This window comes from Micropterus dolomieu, linkage group LG09 (assembly GCF_021292245.1).
Source record: "Micropterus dolomieu isolate WLL.071019.BEF.003 ecotype Adirondacks linkage group LG09, ASM2129224v1, whole genome shotgun sequence".
NCBI lineage: Eukaryota > Metazoa > Chordata > Actinopteri > Centrarchiformes > Centrarchidae > Micropterus > Micropterus dolomieu.
In genome coordinates this window covers 6,786,484-6,806,028 of record NC_060158.1, presented here as the reverse complement: position 1 = coordinate 6,806,028, position 19,545 = coordinate 6,786,484, and the positions used below count along the sequence as shown (strand labels likewise).

General features: G+C 42.7%; 1 protein-coding gene across 3 annotated transcripts in view; it reads right to left on the bottom strand.

Moving 5' to 3' along the window:
- Window positions 1-241: 241 nt before the first annotated feature.
- Window positions 242-19,545, bottom strand: part of cica (capicua transcriptional repressor a) — a 37,484-nt gene continuing 18,180 nt past the window's right edge. For 2 of the 3 annotated variants that reach the window (XM_046059178.1, XM_046059179.1), the window contains exons 6-22: window positions 15,908-16,007; window positions 15,610-15,792; window positions 15,109-15,235; window positions 14,582-14,754; window positions 13,666-13,798; window positions 13,120-13,202; window positions 11,739-12,597; window positions 11,085-11,227; window positions 9,772-9,932; window positions 8,761-8,989; window positions 7,811-8,108; window positions 7,338-7,519; window positions 5,525-5,667; window positions 4,540-4,691; window positions 4,090-4,224; window positions 3,877-4,002; window positions 242-3,531 (exon numbers count right to left, since the gene is read on the bottom strand). In XM_046059178.1, coding sequence (XP_045915134.1) covers window positions 3,269-3,531; window positions 3,877-4,002; window positions 4,090-4,224; window positions 4,540-4,691; window positions 5,525-5,667; window positions 7,338-7,519; window positions 7,811-8,108; window positions 8,761-8,989; window positions 9,772-9,932; window positions 11,085-11,227; window positions 11,739-12,597; window positions 13,120-13,202; window positions 13,666-13,798; window positions 14,582-14,754; window positions 15,109-15,235; window positions 15,610-15,792; window positions 15,908-16,007 — 3,490 coding nt within the window. In that variant the 3' untranslated portion in view covers window positions 242-3,268. The remainder of the gene's footprint in view (window positions 3,532-3,876; window positions 4,003-4,089; window positions 4,225-4,539; window positions 4,692-5,524; window positions 5,668-7,337; window positions 7,520-7,810; window positions 8,109-8,760; window positions 8,990-9,771; window positions 9,933-11,084; window positions 11,228-11,738; window positions 12,598-13,119; window positions 13,203-13,665; window positions 13,799-14,581; window positions 14,755-15,108; window positions 15,236-15,609; window positions 15,793-15,907; window positions 16,008-19,545) is intronic. The other variant, XM_046059180.1, reaches the window with a different exon arrangement.

Genomic DNA, 19,545 nt, shown 5'->3' with positions numbered 1-19,545 from the left:
GACTGGTGGGTCAAGGTGGCTGCATCTGTATATCCTAATTATTAGTCTACAGCTACATTTGTCGAAGTGAGGATGAATTAGCAACTATTCTTGTTTGTCTCTTCCATCTTCTTTTTGAAGTCAAGAAGAAATTACAATAAATTCAGGCGTAGTATTTCAGTCATTTTACAAATTCAAACATTCAAAAATGATAAAACATGGGAAATTCAAGAATGTAAAAAAAATTCAAGGACACAACACATTGTGTTAGATCTTTAATATTTTCAATATTTAGTTTTTTTTGTTGTTTAGAAATATTGCACATGGTCAACATGCCTGCTTCTGAGATAACACTCACCTCGCTCATCCTACATTTCCTTCTCCAAAGTAAGGACAGTTTATTTTTAAGCACAATCATACAGTGTACACGCATACATGTGTGTGTATGCACATATGTCTGTGTGGGTGTGTGTGCATGTGTGTATGTGATTGCACATGCATGCAGATGGACACTTTACAGCCCTAACCCCAAAGAGATGTGAATTGATAGTCTTCTATTTCCTGTGAGTGTTTATATATATATATATATATATGTATATATATTTATATTTATATATTGTATATCTTGAATATATATTTCATATATCCTGAATCAACTGGGTTTGATAACAGTCAAGATGGCAGACAAAATAGTCATGGTGACTATAAAAATACTGTCTCTAGAGTAGAATATAGAATGTAGAATACAATGAAAAATATACTATTGATAATGTTGCTGTGTGGAGAAAGAACAGGAGGTTGGTTGTGTTAACACACTACCTGCATGTGCCAAAACATACACACACACCCAGACACAGACCTAAATGCACATATATGCAAATACCAGTATATATATATTTTTCACACAACCAACTGTATACAGAGAAACAAAAGAGATACCCATAATAATAACTACCCCCACTCTTCACCAAGGAAGCAAAGAGCCAAAAAGTGCTATTCAAAAATTGTCTTTGACTTTTAGTAAGTTATACCCTCTATCTCTTCAACAATAACAATAATTGTGTGATTCTTTTTTGTTTTTTTTTATACCATAGTTAAAGATAGTATCACAACAGCTCATTCCTCTCACTGACTCACTGCACTGGATTTAATATCTATGGCACAAAGCCTTCCCCCGAAAACAGAATAACCCACCCATTTCCAAAAAAATAAATGTCCTATTGCACCATTTGATGGGAAAGGATAAAGTGTCGAGAAGAGAGGGAAGAGGGGAGGGCTCCAGAGACTGCCTTCCAGGGCTGGTCTAGGATCTGCTTTCCCTGAACTAACCCTAACCAGAGCCATCCTGAGCTACATAGCGCTTGACCCGGGACCAGTGCTTAAGGGCACTTTCTAACAACACTTGAGAGGTTGAGGGAGACAGGTGAGGAGGGAGGGGAGGACTGAGGAGAAAGGGGTTGAAAGGAGGGAAAAAGCAAGAAGGACAAAAGGGTGGAAAAAGGTGGTTGATAACATACGGAACAAGGTTATTATTTTTTCTACTAAAACAATCTCTAAAAACAATACTTTCCTGATTTTACTTGCGGCGGTCCCAGAGGAGAAGGGCCGCACAAATTGTGCAAACACCTGATTTCTGCGTTTTACAAAACGACAAACGCCCCTGCTCCCCCACTTCTGTGTCTGGTGAGAAATCGTAGAGGAGAGAAGGGGGGGGGGGAGAACCGCCCCAAGTACAATTAAAAGTAGGGGGGGCCACAGACTGATTTTGTCCCCTTCTTTGTCCAAAGTTTTTTTTTGTTGTGATTTTTTTTATGCTGGAGAAGAAACACAATAGAGCCACGAGAGAAAAACAGGCCACGGTAAAACTGGTTATTTCCACGGCAACGATAACGAGAGAAAGCAACATTATATCCACTGGGAGATTCAGAGAAGTTTGGTTAAAATTCTACTTTTTCTCTCTGTAGGCTTGTCATGTTGTTGTTGTCCTTATTCACTATTATTGTCTGTCTTCCTTTAGTAGGAATATAAATCTTCCATCCAAAGAACATCGTCCAGTTTCTTCTTCTTCCTTTTCTCTGTGCTCTGTTGGGAGCCGGTCAGTGTCGAACTTAACGCTGATTCTTCAAAGCCTCACAACCAATAGTCTCTTTACATAATCTCTTTACGGTGCTTGTTCACACAGGGTTTAGGGAGAGGACCCCAACAGACATACAGACATATATAATAAGCTCCCGCCAATGAGGACTCAGTCTTTCATAATGGCAATAACTGAAGGTGCAAAGATTGGTCACACTACATCCCAACTCCTGCCTTCTTTTTGTTTTTCAGGAGAGAATAGGTTTCATGCTTTCAGTTTCTCTTCTCACTACAATCACTAACAACTGTGCAGGCCAATGGCTTGGTCAGACCGGGTTCGACTATGTTTGTGTACGAGTGCTCACACTGCACAGATGTGTCCATGCGCTGTGTGTGTGTGTGTATGTACTGTATGTGTGTGTGTGTGTGTGTGTGTGTGTGTGCTGTCTGTCTTGCAGCATCGAGGGGCTGTGGAATATTAGTGGAGGTCGTTGGGGTTGTATTTGTGTCCCAACCACTGTGCTGAGGAGTGGAAGGGTGAGAAAGAGGTCAAGTCAATGGCATCTGAGGGCTGGCTGGCTGGCTGGCAACAGCAAACTGCATCTGCACAATAAGTGACAAAGTGCCTCTGTGTGTCATGGTCCTTGGTGGCGGCTCCTGGGGACTGCCAACCAAGAGTAACAGTCTGATTTGGTAAGGGTGTGTGTGTGTGTGTATGTGTGTGTTTATGTGGGATCACGTGCATGCTGGAGATTACATATGCACCATGGTTTGTGTGTGTGCCAGAGACATAGAGAGCGTGTACCACAGAGTTTGTGTGTCAAACTACAAACTATTGTACAAATGTGCTGAGAGCAGACCTGGGCAAAGTGTTAACTGAAAATATTCTGAATACTTGGAAAAAAAGGGAAAACAATACTACAAGAAGCACTTGACTCATCAGGACTTGCAGGTGATTCATCCACTTTTGAGGCTTTTTTTTAAAAATGTCTGATTCGACAAATCAAGCGCACCTTGAGTGGTTTGAATATTTGTGACCATATTCATATGTGTTTCTGCCCAGGTCTTGTGGAGATTAGTGCCAGTAGAACAGATCCTGCAGGAGCCATTCATAGTACTGGTTCAACACATACAAGAACATTCTGCGAGGATGACACACTCCTATCTCTCTTCATCTTTTCCTTGATTTTTCCACTTTGTCATCCTCTCCAGCTTAGGATCCTTCGCTTTTTGGCTCCTCGGGGCTCCGGCCTTTGTCTCCTTGCTGCTCCGCCCCTCCATCCTCCCGGGCAGATTGATTGAAAGAGGAGCTGTGGGGCGGGGCGAGGTTGGCTTCGGCTGACCCTCCGAGCTCGAGGGTTCCAGGCGTGGCCGTCTGCATGATCTTCTGACGGACTTCACGGATCTTCAGCTGCAGACACACTTTGGTGGGGAAGGTGTCCGAGTAACGTGCCTGGAAGGCAGCAGTGGCCTGAGCTGGAGAGGGTGAAGGAATCAGGATGGAAAGAGAGTTAACACAGGGAGCAAGTAGATGGAGCAGTTGTTACAACTGTACACTGTATAATAACTGTACAATACAGGTATTACCATAAATCCTGAATGATATTCTTTAAGGTGCTTTAAGGCTGCATCTGCTACCAAATATATATACAAATCTGCTACAAAGCACTTGATTGAAAGTATAATGATTTTCTCTTTTATTAATGTGGGAACAGACCTTTTAAGCTGAAGTAAGGTTTGCCCGTTAAATAAAAGTTAAATATTTAATCTCCATTTCAGTTCTTACTGTGACATTATGTACTATATCTACTGGTGGTTTACCTGAGGGAAAGAAGCCGTGTTCCTGAAACAGCTGCATGACCAGGGTCCGGCGCTGATCCAGAGTTCTACGCAGAGACGAGTAGGGGACCCTGTCCAAATCTCCTAGAAGATCCTCTCCTTCTGTACCTAGTTGAACAAGCAGAACATCGTATCACTTTCAATTCACCTTTTGGAGCAGTTCTGCAGCTGTTGCACCTGATGTACCTGACGTACCTGGTCTGTCAAAGGTGAAGATGTCTCCCTCACACTTGGCGGCGCTCTTGGGGGTGTTGGGCTCCGAGCTGCAGCTGGAGAGACGACGAGTCTTCCTCCTAGGGGAGCTGGGGTCTTCTGCTGTCAGCTCCAGCTCTAGACACATGACGTGAAGGATGAAGAAAGGGAATATAGAGGAAAAGGGGATAACAGAGTGTGAAAAGAAAGGGGGACATGTAGGAAGAGAGGACAGGGTAGAGGAGCAGGGAGTGATGAAATGTAACAGGGATTTGGAGAGGACAATAGGGCAGGGTAATAAAAACAATGAAAAATGGGAGAAATAGCAGTAAAAATTTTGAAATGGAATGGGACAAAAAGTCTCCAAATAACAAAAATGTTGTTCTGTCAATAAATGTAATTTATTTCACTGCATGTTATATTTGTTTGTTCATCTCTCTCTCTGCATCTCACCGGTGGAGTTACGTCTCTTCCTGCGGTAGCTTCCCAGGATGGCTCTTGGTGAGGTGGCCAGACTCTGCAGAGTGGGCGAAGGAAGGACCTCCTCTGGGTTAAACTCTGGAAGCTCAGCAAAACGCTCCTCAAAGTAAGTTTCCGACAAGACCCTGCACACAGAGAACAAATTGGTCATGTCAATGGCCAGTCCAGTAATCCGGTGTTTAAAATATCAAGGGATTTTCTCTCAATCTGTGCACATTTCTCATGCCTAAGGGCTGAGTTCTCTATTCTCTTTCTCTCTGTGGCTTCACCACCACTCTCTTCCTGTCTATATAAAGAAAATAAAGGGTGAGCACTCCACCCACTCACATTCAGTAAACAAAGAGTTTCCACCACAATTTTATGAAGTTGGAGGTTTGGTCAGGAACTAAAAATGGATTTAGATGCCACTATGTGTGAAAGTCAGTGTTAAATAAAGTCAAGAAACGGAGTCCTCTCCAGGGCGCTGTATTTCATCTTCAAGCTGCTTCACGCCATAATTACAGAAGATTAGCTACTGTTATATGAGCTGTCTCAGCTTGAGAAAATGTAAACTGTTAAAATAGAGAGAACATTGTCTTACAACAACCAGAAAGCCAGAAGGACCAAGCAGACTTGTTGTATTTTGTTTGGCACTGACTCTATGAGAGCCATAACTAATGCCTGATCAGTGGGAATGGCTTTGGGCTTTACTAAAAGCTTGTCTTGCAGTCAAAGACGTGACTGGGCTTTATTTATATTATATTATATAATTTATTTATATTAATTATAACAAAACATGTATGTCTTATATTCATTTTCAATTCCTCATTTACAGGTTTGTCATTTAGCAAATCCTGAAACTTTTAGCTCCCTTTACCCGCACAGACATGTTTGATTAAATAAAAAAATGTAAGAACTAATGTGAAGTTCCCTCAGCTAACGATTCGTGTCCTTTGATGGCAGATTTTTTTCCACTTACTTGTCGAGAGAGTCGGGTGTCTTTTTGAGAGGCGGGGGTCTGAACTTGGTTTTCTTTGAGGAAGAGGGGGGCTCTCTTTCCGCAGGAGGAGGAGGAGGGGGGTCCAAACCTGAGGGTGGTGGAGGAGGGGAATGAGGTCCAGCCTGGGAAGAGAGCGAGAGAGTTGAGAGCCAGACTGGTGAAACGGGGTCCCACTGCAGCACTGGCATACGACTTCTTAACTTTTTACTTTGGAGCATGCTCTGCTGTGAAAACACACACTTTACACTGTTTTGGTGCACTACGTCGTGTTATTTGCCCATACAGTGTTGATTATATAATGTTAGTCGCCCTGGACTGATCAAACATGATCATACCTTATAAAGTGATTATCATAGTACTTGCAAAGATATGTTTGATCCGTGACGGCCTCACACTACAGTCTGTTACTGGCGACAGGTTATTCACCTACAGCTACAAGAATCTTCTAATACACCTGGCCTCCTTGCTGTGCAACACCAAACCTGCTGTGGTCCAACCATCGGGGCTACGGCCAAAGAAAGAAGGAAGACGAGGATGAATCCGCAGCAGATTTAGGAAGTGTCCATTTAATTCACATCTGCCCTCCATCATCCTGTCAAAAGGCCACTCACTCTGGGATAAAATGGACTTACTACATGTCCGGTGCTGACTGGAAAGGGCTTTCAGGGACACCTGCATCATCACTCTGTCCGACACCTGACTGGATGGGTCAGCCTCCGATGCCGAGGTCTGCCAGGACAGCTTCACCATCATCAGGTCAGACAGAATGGAGCAATTGAGGAAGACACTGTGACTTTTCACCAATAAACTGAACTAATTCTTTGCTCACTTTGAATCAGGAGCTGAGAGCCGACCTTCCACCGGACCCCAACCAGCCGGCCCCCTTCTCAGAGGAGAATGAATGGCACCAGCTTAGCCGGTATAAGAAAGTCAGCCATCCTTAAACCTAAAGGACTCTATGTCACTCCCCATCTCCTCCTACTTTTGTACCAGCAAATAAGTATTGTTCAGCAAGCAAGCTCTCTGTCACAAACCGGGTCAAATATGCAGAACCAACACAGCTGCCACGATTATAGGTTTCCCCCAACCCAACCTCTCAGAGCTCAATTATAAGGCCATCACATGCACTGCAAATTCAATAACAAGGCATCACACACCCACTCAAATTTCACTATACTGCACTCTGGGTGCAGGTACACGTCCTTGAGGTGCAGAAATGCATCGCTTTGACAAAAGCTTGGTACCCGCAGCCATAGCAGCCCTAAACAGGATGAGTCACTAGGGGAATGACAAGTCTCGTTTTTTGATTTTAACTGTTGTTGTTATGTGCTTTGTGTTGTATTTCATGCTGTCTGGTGTGTGATTACGTGTATCTTCCTTGTGATGTGATGTAGGAATTTCCTCATGGGGACAATAAAGTCTAACTAACTAACTAACTTTCCCATGACTTTCGGTAAAGTCAGAGTCATTGGTCATAGGTTATTTCACCATAGTTTATTAGGATGTGGAGAACGGATTGTTAGCATGTTTGCTGTATCCATTATTGTTTCTCGGGAAAGTTCTTGGTTTGAACAGTCTGATTTGCTGGTATATTTATTTTGCATTTGTAAATTCATTAATATTCACTGACTTCCTTAGAGAAACTCTTAGAGAAGAAGAGACAAAAAGTCTAGAAAGAGACCTACAACTATGTAAATGGGCCTCTGAAGGTCCTCAACTAAAGCTTCAAGAAATGTGTAGTTTGAGGAGAGAAACTACTGAATGAATGGAGCAGATATCCAGCTTTTCTCACCTCTTTGCTGCTGTCGGCCATGCTGTAGTCCTCTCTGTCTGTCTCTCTGCCTCCCTTCTTTTCACTGTTCTCCTTCATCCCTCTCTCTCGTTCTCTGTCCATCTCACTTCGTGTCTCTCTGCTGTGTCCATCTCTCAGATTTTCTTCTTTAATGTGCAGACAGATGTCCTCCTCTTTTTTGACTGGAGCAGATAAAGATCATTTCAAACTTAATGATATAAAAACACTGCATCTGGCCTCATTTATCTCACCTGATTAAAAGGTGCACACTGTAACGTTAATCCTGAAAGCTCACTTTCACCACAAGATGTTAATCTGGAAAACATTCACTGAAAAACAGACTGCTTCTGCAACAATCAGAAGATTTTTAGGGCTCCACACTTGACTAAATGATAAGATAAATATTTTTTTAACTCAATCCAACAGCAAGGTTTGGTTTTAAAACCAAACCAAACAAAACAGTGGAGCATTACCTGCTGTGGCATTACTCATACAGGTGGCCATTGACGAGCTGACAGCACAGCTCGGCAACCCGTGTCCTCCATCCTCATCCAGCTGGCTCTCCCTCTTCACCTCCACCTTCGGCTGCACATCCATTGTAACGTTAGCCTGAGGGGATGCTGCCGCTGAACCCTGCACTCCTGTCGCCAACGGAGAGGAGGGGTTTATAACGTCCTGGGCTGGGGTGGCCACTGCGGGCGGCATGGTTGTCACAGAGACCACGCCAGTAGCCAGTGCAACGGTTGGTGCAGGGTATATGGCAGTTAGTACCTGATGAAGAAATAAGTAATGCAAGCATGTCAGTAAACAAGAAATTCTGTGTGTTATTTTTTAGTAGAATAGCTCTGGTTTCAAGGAAGGATAAGCGGTAATAACAGCCGCTGACAGTGAATATGTCATGTGAAGGTAAGCTAAAGCTGAGACTATACAGTGAGAAAAGCAGAAGTGAAATTTATTTCTCCAAAAGAAAAAATATATTCTGTTTTGTTACACAAAGTAAACTAATCTTTGTGCTGTAGAAGTTACAAACTGGTGCCACAATGTAATAATGTAATGTAGAGGCCAAAAGTGACTTCCAATGTCTTTTGATTGTTTTTTAAAAACATTTTTACCATAATGTCTCAAACTGATGTGGTGATTATTTATCGACAGCAAAATATTAAATTTAGCAACTTTATTCCCACTTCCTCTGTAGCAGCATGAGCTCCTGCAATTTGTGACCAAATGTGCACTTGTTACTGCAAGAGCCTTTCTCTGAGGTTTAATTCATTCATACACCAATGGTAAAACATGGACATTAAAGACTGCTTTTAATATCAATTAATTTGTTCACTCTTTAAATACTAGAAACATCAGTCTTCTAATATTCATGACCACACACACTAAAAGTCTTTGGTACTAACAGTTCTCTGTTCATCTTTACCTGACGACCAGCTGTTCCCGAGGCCTGACCTGGAGAGCCCAGGGGTGGGGCCGGAGCTAACAGTGGCGGTTGACCAATGAGCGGCTGAACCAGGGTTTGCCCAGCCGGGGCGATGGCGGTGAAACCCAGGGTTGCCAGAGATGATGGGAGATATGTCGGGCATGGAGCGGGTGTGGCCTGTTGGGGTGTTGCTGTGTTACCTCCTGGGCCAGACTGGACGTAGGTGATCCTAAAGGAGAGTCATGAGTGTCAAAGCTGAATATAGTTGAATATTACAAATTTTAAAAAGTCAATAATGGCTTGAGCAGCTTACTAACGTCTATGGCCAGGTACAATACAAAAAGACTAAATCTGATATATTTAAAAAGAAGACTAATTATCGATGATATAACAGATGTGCGAACATGCAGTTAAAAAAAACTAGGGCAGCAACTACTGATTATTTTTATTATGGATTATTCTCTTGATTAATCGACTGTTTAGTCTAAAAAGTAATAAATGATAATTTTCCCAAAGCCAAGCTGACTTCAAATTGCTTGTTTTGTCTGATCAACAGTCCAAAACCAGCAAATATTCACATTAAGATGATAGAACCAGTAAATTTGGGCCATTTTTGCAATTATAGACAGTATTGTTGATCAATTTCTGTCAATAAAGTATTCGATTTATCATTTCAGCTTAAGCAAAACCTACCTAATTTTCACTTTGAACCATGTGGCCAAATGGAAATATTTCTTTTACTTGTCTAAAAACTTGGAAAAAGGCATTAAAAGTTTTTACAGTTAGTGTCATAGTTCGTGTTGCTGTGTCAAAATGTTTTGAAAGTGTTGACTTTTATTATCAACATTTGCTGCACATTAAGTACAATTAACATTATGACCTGGCTAAAATTGAAATCCGACAGCATCTTTAAATCTCAGAGGGATCTCTGACCAGCTGAACCAGCAGCTGAGGAAAATAAAAGTGGGTATATGTTGTCTGTCTTTCAGGTGTCAGGCCTGTGTTAGTGACCTGGTGGGTGGAGAGGTCAGAAGAACGGTCTGCGGGGGCGCGGCAACGGGCGCCATCACCGTTGCCATGGAAACAGGAAAGGGGCTCCCAGGATGCACTGCTGCTGAGCCGCTAGGGTGAATGTTGGTCTGGACCACAGGCATGGGAGCGATCTGGATGATCTTTGAGGGGCAGATAAACATATAAAACAAAAGGATTTTCTCCTGTGACACAAATGACTGTGACTCAAATGTGGTTTTTATGGTCCTCAGAACAACTCTAGCACTTTGTTAAAGCTAAAACTTGTCCATCCTGAATAAAATGTAGATTAACAGCAGCGAATTCAACTAGAATGAATAAACATTAATTGAATCGTTCAGTTAATAAGTAACAGTGACAGTGAAAATAAGCCCATTACAATTTTTGCTCAGGACATCTTTATTAAAGGGGACCTATTATCCTGCACTTCCATCCCTATATTGTAGTTCAGTGACTCCTGTATGGTAGCTTTGCATGATTCAAATTTTTCTATCTTATACTGGCTGTTCAAGCAGGCCCTCATTTAATCCCCCCCCCCACAGTATAAAAGAAGTGGAGACTGACATTTTGAAGCCTCGAGCGTGGCCGTTTGGCTGTTGCCATGTTGATTTGTTTCAACCAGGAACCAGACATGACCATATTCGGACGAGACTGTGGCGCTAGCTAGCTTGGTTAGCTAGGTGCATCCATAATTCACTTTAACTGTGATTTTAACCGGGATGCTAATTTTGGCTAGATAAAAAAAGGCTAAAAACAAAACAACATACTTACCGGAAAAATTTACTGCTGACTCCTAGTAAGCTTTTTCAATGGCGCTGGTAGCGACTTGTCAATCATAAGGTAGCCCCACCCTAAAACATCCCCTGCTTATGACATCATACCGAGCCTATAGTAGAAAAAACTGTTGAAACCTGAGCATTCTGAGAAAATCTGAGGTTCATGCTCACAGGGTTTTCTTTTAAATACTTTTACCTAATTATTTGAAGCTTTGTTCACATTTAACATGAACATCTGACACTGTAACATTATAGATATGCCAGAAAATATGGAAAAGCATAATAGGTCCCCTTTAAATTGCTTGTTTTTATCTGAGCATTTTAAAAGCTGGAACCAATAAATACATTTATATATATTTGTATTCTTCTATAATAAATGATTACTGATTACTTAATATTATTATTATGCTGATGCTGTTGTGGATTAAACTACCATGACAACTGTCAGCAAACACGGTGGTAGCTGTTTATCTGTGACATTGTTGACACTCGTTTTAATTACAGTGTTGGTATTATTACCTTGTTTCCTGTCGTGGGGCCGTTCTGCACAGGAAGAGGTGGAGCAACCAGGGAAATGGAAGGATGAGGAGGAGTAGACCCTGTTCTCACTGTTGCCATGGGAACCAACATCTTGCTCTGCAAGACAGGCGACTGGGTTTGGACTAATGAGTGAGAAGTAGAGAGAGAGAGAGAGAGAGAGAGAGAGAGAGAGAAAATTAAAACACTCAGCATGAGAAACATGAATTGGGCTAAAAAAGTGGAGGTGAAGACAGCACAGGAGCGACTGGTGGGTTGAGACACACTGACACAGAGAGGACATTTCATCTACCGATAATAGTGAAATTCCTCTGCGATAAAGCGGTGGAACAATGTTCTGTTGCTTCTGACTCTTATGAATAGAGAGTGATTAAGGCATGGGTGGGCGGCGGGCGCTCATGCTCATGTCAACAGTGTTTTACATGTCAATCATTTATCTCCCGTTTATATAATCCAATCAAATCTATTTTCAGTGCTTCCAGTGGAGATGATTAATACGAAATAAGCGAGGGGAACTACAGCAAAAATAGAAAATTTAAAATAAATAAAAATTCAGTTTTCAGCGGACCAGTGAAAAGACTAAAATGAAACTCAGATCTGTTCTTTTTTGTCAGCCAATCGTGCTTTCTGTCTCACCTCTGGTCGCGGGGCTGACTGAAGCAACTCCCGCCCCCGTGTGCATGCCATTGGCCGGGGCCGCAGTGGTGGGCAGGGAGAGAATTTGCTGGTGGGTGAGTTGAGGGGAGGAGGGGCTCTCAGTAGGCAGGATGTACTGGACCTGTGCTAGAGGCTTGGGGCCGGCGGCAGGTGTGAGAGAGGAGGTGGCGGCAGTGGGATGGAGCTGGGGTTGGAGGATAGGTAGGGGGGTTTGTGCGTGAGGCTGCGCGGGGGTAAAGATCTGCACTGGTTGGGCAGCGGGAAAGGACCCTCCCAGAACTAGGCTAGTGACCAGGCCGCTTCCCCCCAAAGGGGTTACACTGACTGGACCTGGGGAGGAGGATGAGGACAGGTACCCACCCCCTGCGGTGATTGGCAGCTGCTGAGGTCCGCCTCCTCCAATCAGGAGAGTGGCTTTCTTGTCCTGGGCATGGGAGCTGAGGGTGACGGCTCCTTCCACTGGCTTGCTGGTGATGGGGATGGGCGTGCTGGCGATGGGTCGTACCACATTGGTCACCATAGTGGGAGCCATGCGGGAGTTGCCAAGGACCTGTGTCAACCCCTGCTGGGCCAAAGCAAGGGGAGCCTGGGTGCTGGATGTTGAGCCTGTGATGGAGAGAGAGGAGACACTCTGCCCACCTCTTCCACTGCCTTCTTCACTCTTGGATCCTCCTTCGCTTCCCTCCTCTCCTCCGTCTGTACCTCTCTTTCTCTTCCTCTCAGACCCCTCTTCACCACCTCCTCCTCCTCCATTCCCTTTAGCTGAGGTGGAGTTGGAGTGAGGCATGGAGGGAGAGGAAGAGGGGAGAGAGGAGCGAGCCACTGGCTGGAAGCCATGCTGGAGGGAAAGAGATTGTCGGAGAGGTGGAGAGAGGGAGAGATCAAAGCTGGGAAAGTTACAAAGTAAAGTTCTTCTCTTCTTACAATAACTGTGGAAAATCTAAGTTTTTTAATGCTTGATGGGAATTAAGGACTCCAAAAACTAAAAAGCTTAAATTAAACCCCCAACAATGTGATGCCTTAATTGCAGAATTACACTGTTGATATAAGAATGCAGCTCTTCAAGGCTCTACCCTGTAAATCAAGACACATCAATACCTAACTGGAACCAGGTTCAGTTTTTAATAAATAAATAATAATATGTTTTTGCAGTGCAGCTTTTTACTATATCTGATACCTAATACTCAACTCAACTCCAGATCAGAAACAAGTACTCTATTAAATCTAATTAGCCTTTACTCTATATTGTAAATATCCAGGTACAAAATGGGGGAAGGGAAAGATATGATTGCCCAGGACAATCTAGCTCAGTGAAGTCCACTGTGGACAGTAATTCAAGTTATTTGATCACTGCAGCTACCTGTCCATCTGGTTCGTCCTCATCACTGTCCGTCACTCTCTCTTTACACTTGAGGTCAATGGAGCCTTCAGGACAGGAATCCTCTGAGGGTGGGACATGGAAATCTGAAGTTAGTGTTTTCAACAAATTTCAACAAAGGGGGCAATACACACATTATATTTTTAACTGTTCCTTGGAAGTTATTTAATTTACAATGAGTGCAAGTGAAGCAACGCTGATGGTGCCTGGACAAACATTTGGAAAGGCTGCTTTCAAATCATCAGATTTACCATCAAATAACCAATTATGTGCTATTGTTATTAATATATTTTAACACTAGGAATTACCAGTTCAGGGCTGCGGCCAGGGCTCACCAGATGACATAACTGACACCACCTTTTTTTTTTTTAGCTCTTATGTGTGTTGCTGACGTTGTCATTCTGACTAAGAAGGCTGTTTTTTTTTTAAAGACACAATGATCATTGTGGGAACTGAAACTATGACTTTGTGGTTATGCAATAGAGTCTCTAACCACCACTAGACCACTCTGTTGCTCATCTTACTCACCCATAACATCATCGTCCCCCTCTTCCTCACAGATGACCATGCGCTCTTCATCACTGGTCACATCCTCACTGACCCCGCCCTGGTACAGGGACTGAGGCAGGGGCCGGTGGCGAAACAAACTCGACCCATCCTCCTGACACAGTGGAGAATAAAAAATGTCTGTGTAGTTGCTGCAGAAGGACACTGATTCTAAACTCAAAACTAAAAAAAAAAAAACCTTAAGTCCTTAAGTACTTAAGAACAACACTTCATACAGCAGTAATGTAGTTACTATCAAAGCATGCATACATGTGGCTCCGACACCAGCATTAAATGAATGCCTTCAAAACAAAAGAGCTAACATGCAGGCCTATCCCTCTGCGATTAGGAATGAAGCACCAAACACTAGTCTCATACCTTCAAAGGCGCTAAAAAAAGTAGAAAGTGAAACCTTTGAAGTTGCAGTTTGAGCACCCCCAGAGCTTTCAGTGGGTTTTCAGCAGCAACAACTCAAGCCCTCACACAAAGAACAAAGAGAGTCCATTTGAACTGTTTTTGAAAAGCATGCTTGCAGTTGTAGAGTTCAACCAAAATGGTCTGCAGTGTGAAGGACACACGTCTGCTATCTGCGATTATACACACATGTTGGTGTGTAGACGCTCACACTCAATCACTGGCCCTGTTTTTTCTTTTTAAGAATTACTTCAGTTTGTTGCTTTTATTTTCTGCATTTGTTTTTTGTTTTATCTTTACTTTGTTCTCTTAGATGCCACAGATTTGTTAAAGGCGCTTGAAAAATACTCTTGACTTAACTGAAAGCACATGATTTAAAATTTTCTCTAGCTTTAAGATTAAACTAGCTAGTGATTTGGAGCACATTCTTAAATCTCCAGTCTGTTTGCTTTTGCCTTTGAGCTGCAGATTAACAACCTCCTACCTTCTCCAGGTCTCCCTCTCTTTCCCTCTGCTCCAGGGTGTGCACAGCACTCTGGGAAAAGGCTCTGGGACGAGGGTGCTGCCCCAAAAATAGCCCCCCTCTACGCTCTGACCCCCCAGGCCAGCCAGAGACTCCTCCTTTCCCCTCCAGCACCTGGGAGTCTGGATGGGCATCTGAAGAATGGGAGAAAGACAGAGAAAGAAGAGCAAACATAAAATATCACAGTGTATCATCATGGAATAGATCAATAAAACTTCGCACTGATGTACTGTCTAAGAGCATCAGCAAAATGCTTGCAATATGCAATAAAAATCAGTACAACATCTTTTTATAATTATTTTTGGTTCAATATGACTTTTAAGTACATGCACCATAAAAAAATTCAAAGCAGCTGATGATCAAAACCATTCACTGATTTAAGAAGTTTTTTCCTTTTAACTTCTAGCTTCCTTCTTTTAACTTCGGCTTGGGAATGTTAATCAATGCTCATCAAAACATATATACATACAAAACATATACACACACACCTATGCTCTCTGACATGCTCCTCTCCCGTTGCTCCTTTGGTGTCCCACGGCCCTCTGACAGTGACTTCCTGCGGTCCTTGTTGCACCACTTCCAGTCTGGATGGGCTCTGAAGTGGGCCTCTTTCACCTGGAGGAAGATTACAGTGTCTTTAATTTTCAGATGATGCAGTCTGAGTTTCTGTAGTTCATCCATGGTGCCTTTCACTGCCCATGAAAACTATACATAACTATACATTTTTTTCATCCGGACAAGCTGCTACTGCTGATGGTGAATCTGCATGTCTGGAGCACAAAATTTAAATATCTCATATACTGACACTACTGTGTTATGGTCATCAGTAGTAAACTGCTAATTTATTTAAATTAAAGTAAACAACAAACCATTGTGATCAATTCACTACAGGGATGTTAAATATACCCCTGACAATGCAAAACAAAATGTACTTTGAAGAAATAAAAGAAAATAAGACCCAATTAAAGAATTTTAGAGGGAATCTTTACCTGGAAGGCTAGATCGTGGTACTGCTGCTTCTCGTTGGGTCCCAGAGCATACCACCACTCCCCCAGGATCTTGCTGACTGTCCGGTTGTCCTGGTTGGGGTGTCGCTGGTGAACCAGGGCTCTGTGGCGTTTACTGAAGATCATGAATGCATTCATGGGACGGCGAATGTGGTCCTTTTCCCTCTGGTAGGTGTTTGGAAGAGGACAGCACATTTAGACATGTATGGTTAGCTGTGGAAGTGATATTCAAAAAGCATTTGCCATTTTTACTAACTGACTATCTGCATGGTTGACTGACCTTCCTGTCTCCATCCTTGGGCAGAGCGCTGAGGGACTGCGTGCGTCTCTTCATGGGGCCAGTGGAGGGCGCTGGATCGTTGGCCACACCCGGGGAGAACCTGCATTCACACACAGAGATAAAGTGAAACTGTGAGTCTAGAAGAGATGGAAAGTCAAGGGAGATTCCTACTGTGAGGGACTTCCAGGACAGTGACTAGGCGGAAGGGTTGTGAAGAATTTAGGAAGAATGACACAGTCCTCATTTATTTAGATATTGTGTTAAAGAGTGTGGAGTCTACTCGAATTGATCTAACTCTGTTTTTCAAATGTCCTCACTATATTTCACACCTTTGTGGTTCCATGAAGTTCAATTTGATGTACAGTAAGCACTAAACCAGTATGACATGTTATGCTGTATACACTGCTGCTTATAGTGGTTACCTGCAGACGCCTGTTTTTTTAATTGATTCTGCAACACGCAGCCCAGAGAGAGATCACGTCAGCCAACCAGAATAGTGTTTTCCCTTTGTCTTCCTGACTTTCTTATGACTTAATTTACTGTTAATGTAATGAACACACTTTCTTTATATGTTCAGCCATCAGCAATGTGGATGCTAACTACTGAGTTTATTTATTCAGTTGATTCCACAGAATCTGCTGTTTCTACTACTAATACATTGCACTCCTGGAAACTTGGCTTGCAAGTTTCCAGGAAAAAGCAACCAGACACAGAGTAAATAAAACAAAAAGCAAATAAATGCTATCACAAACTGGGTTAAGTTTCACTGGAGAAACTGATATAGACAAAATAGACATTGGTTTGTTTACAAATTCTTATTACTATTTCAATAATAGCACAGTTTATATTAGTGATGACACTTGCACAGAGCCAAAAACAGAACATGAGTAAGAGACATAAATCAAGACAGATAGTGAAAAAAGGAAGAGGGCCAACAAAATACAGACACAAACAATTAGAGACAATCAGAATGCAAAATCTGGTTTTCACAGGTTAGGTTTGTGCAATTCCCTTTGAATCATGCACAACGTACTTCCCAGCTATTAGTGATAGAGCAAGACTGTAATAAGTCAGTGGTGAATAAACCTGGATTAATGTTTTATTTTATGTTTCAATTGTGAGCATAACAGTTATAACCACTAGAAATGTCTTTTGAAACTGTGAAGTGGCAGAACGTTCTGTCTGACTCTCTGTTACAGACTGAACTCGGTGTCAAGCCGTGACTACATGAATATGGCGGGGATTTTTGCCTTCTTGTCTAGTTTTACTAAAACATTTTTATTAAATACAGCACATAATACAGCAAAGATTATATAAAGCAAAAAAAAGCTAAAGAGTAACACGCACAGTGTCCCCAAAGGCAGAAATGAAGCTGTGGGACACAATAACATACAATGTCACAATTCCCAGAGCAATCATAGTCAGGGAGATTTGAGTTACGTGAGAGTTTGGTTGTGGTTAAGTCAGATGTGCTATTTGTGTGCATGTTTACAGGCGTATGAGTGAACGCGTGAGTGTGGGTGGTGTAAAAGCTCTCCTTGTTGTGAGAAACAGGAACCATCATGGGAGACATAACATGGTGACAGAAGGCTTACTGAACATATTCAGCAAACTATTCAAGGAAACTCCACACTTCTCTCAGTATAGGACCACACCACAGCATTAGAACGTACTTCTGCCAGGTGATGTTGTACAGTAGTATCAGTGTGCCGCAATATATACTACAGAGGGGATTTCATTTTGCCAGTTTGTGTAACAGTTACAAAACACAAAAAAAGAACATAACAAGGGGGTAACAGACTGAGAATGGACAGATAAGAAGCAAAACATATTAAATGAAAGCAAATAACATAACAAGTGTATATTATACTAATATTGTATATGTCTGGGGCGGCGTGGTGGTGCAGTGGTTAGCACTGTCGCAAGAAGGTCGTGGGTTCAAACCCCGGTTTGCATGTTCTCCCCGTGTCCGCGTGGGTTTGCTCCGGCTAACTGCCACCATCCAAAGACATGCAGGTTAGGTTAATTGGTGTCTCCGAAATTGTCCTTAGGTGTGAATGTGAGTGGTTGTGTGGCCCTGCGATGGACTGGCGGTGTACCCCGCCTTTCGCCCAAAGTCAGCTGGGATTGGCTCCAGCACCCCCGCGACCCTGTACGCGGGATAAGCGGTTGAGGATGGATGGATGGATGGATGTATATGTCTGTAAGCATGGCTTGAATTTGTACAAACTAAAGCTGCATTTCGACCAAAGTAACTATACCCCGGAACTAGGAACCTTTGGAGGAACTCACTGTTTTTCCACCCGAGGGACCAGGGTCTAAATGTAGTTCTAGGGTCTTTATTTTAACCCCCAAAAAGTTCCTGCTCAGGGTAGTACTTTCCAAAAGTACCGGTACTTTGGGGGGGTGGGGCTTGCTTTGCAGTGAAATGGGCGAGTAGAGGCTACTGGCTTTAACTAGAGAATGTCGGGTGATTTTCTACGACTGCTCCTCTCTTTTCCACTGTTGTTTGCAAACCAATAAATCACAATTAACAGTCAAATAGCACACATGTCTCACCAATGTCTGCCTGAGATCAAACGTCGGCATTAAATGTAGGCTATTGCTCGGAAATAGCAGCCTGCCTGCTACGCTAGTTACGCTAAATACTGGTCCAGAGTTGTTGTTTTAAGTTTTCATCAGTCAGGAAGTTTTTACACAGAGCCGAGGTCGGTCTCCTCCTCTCCAAAACAAACGGAACTTTAGATTACAGCAGATAATAAAGCTCGTTAAAATCCCGTTCCTCTGACGCGGGCGGACACAGATGTGAGTCCTGCTGCTGATCTGCTGCTTGTCGGCTAGAAATGTTGTAATAACCTTCCAAACTGTCGCGATTTTATTTTATATTTTAAGAACTTTATGGCTTTAACAAACTTTATCATTTGTCTCTCCATTATACTCCCACACAAAAAAGCTGCTTTAATGGTCACGCAAAGCCTTTACTTTTTCATTGTATTCCAGTCAAATCTGACGTTCATTTATAAATGTTGCTCATTGAAAATGGTTACAAATAATGATGTCTGTGCATCGCTTTGTACGATGTATAGGCCTACAGCCTATGTCAGCTGGTTAATTTCTAACTAATCTTCGCAGGTCTTTAGACCACAGTGGAAACGCACACAACAGTGGGCTGAAGGAACCTGTTAGTTCCTTGAAAAGAGATCTAGGGACTAAAAAGTCGGTATTTTTGGTCAAAACTGGCTCACTAATAAAATAAAATATCGTTTTTATTAATGCTACTGGTCTCTCCATTGAGATGTAGCCAGATAACAGGTGTAACCCCTGCAACATTCAGAGACTGCTGAAGGATTTCTTTTTGTGCTCCCAGTGATGGCAGATCTGTTTGGAGCCGCCGTCACTGTGAGCACAGTGACCCTGAAACATTCAAAACCACACTACCAGCCAGACAGCCACGCAGCCCTTCTGAGTCACTCTGAAAGAGCAATAACCCAGCCAGACGCAGAGACGCAGCCTGAGACTGAGTGGAATAAGCGGGCACAGACTGTACAACTCTTGCCAAACACACACACTGATGCAGCTGGTAGAACAGTTGTTTGTTGTTGTTTGTTTCGTTAGAATTTTGCTGTCAAAGGTGGATT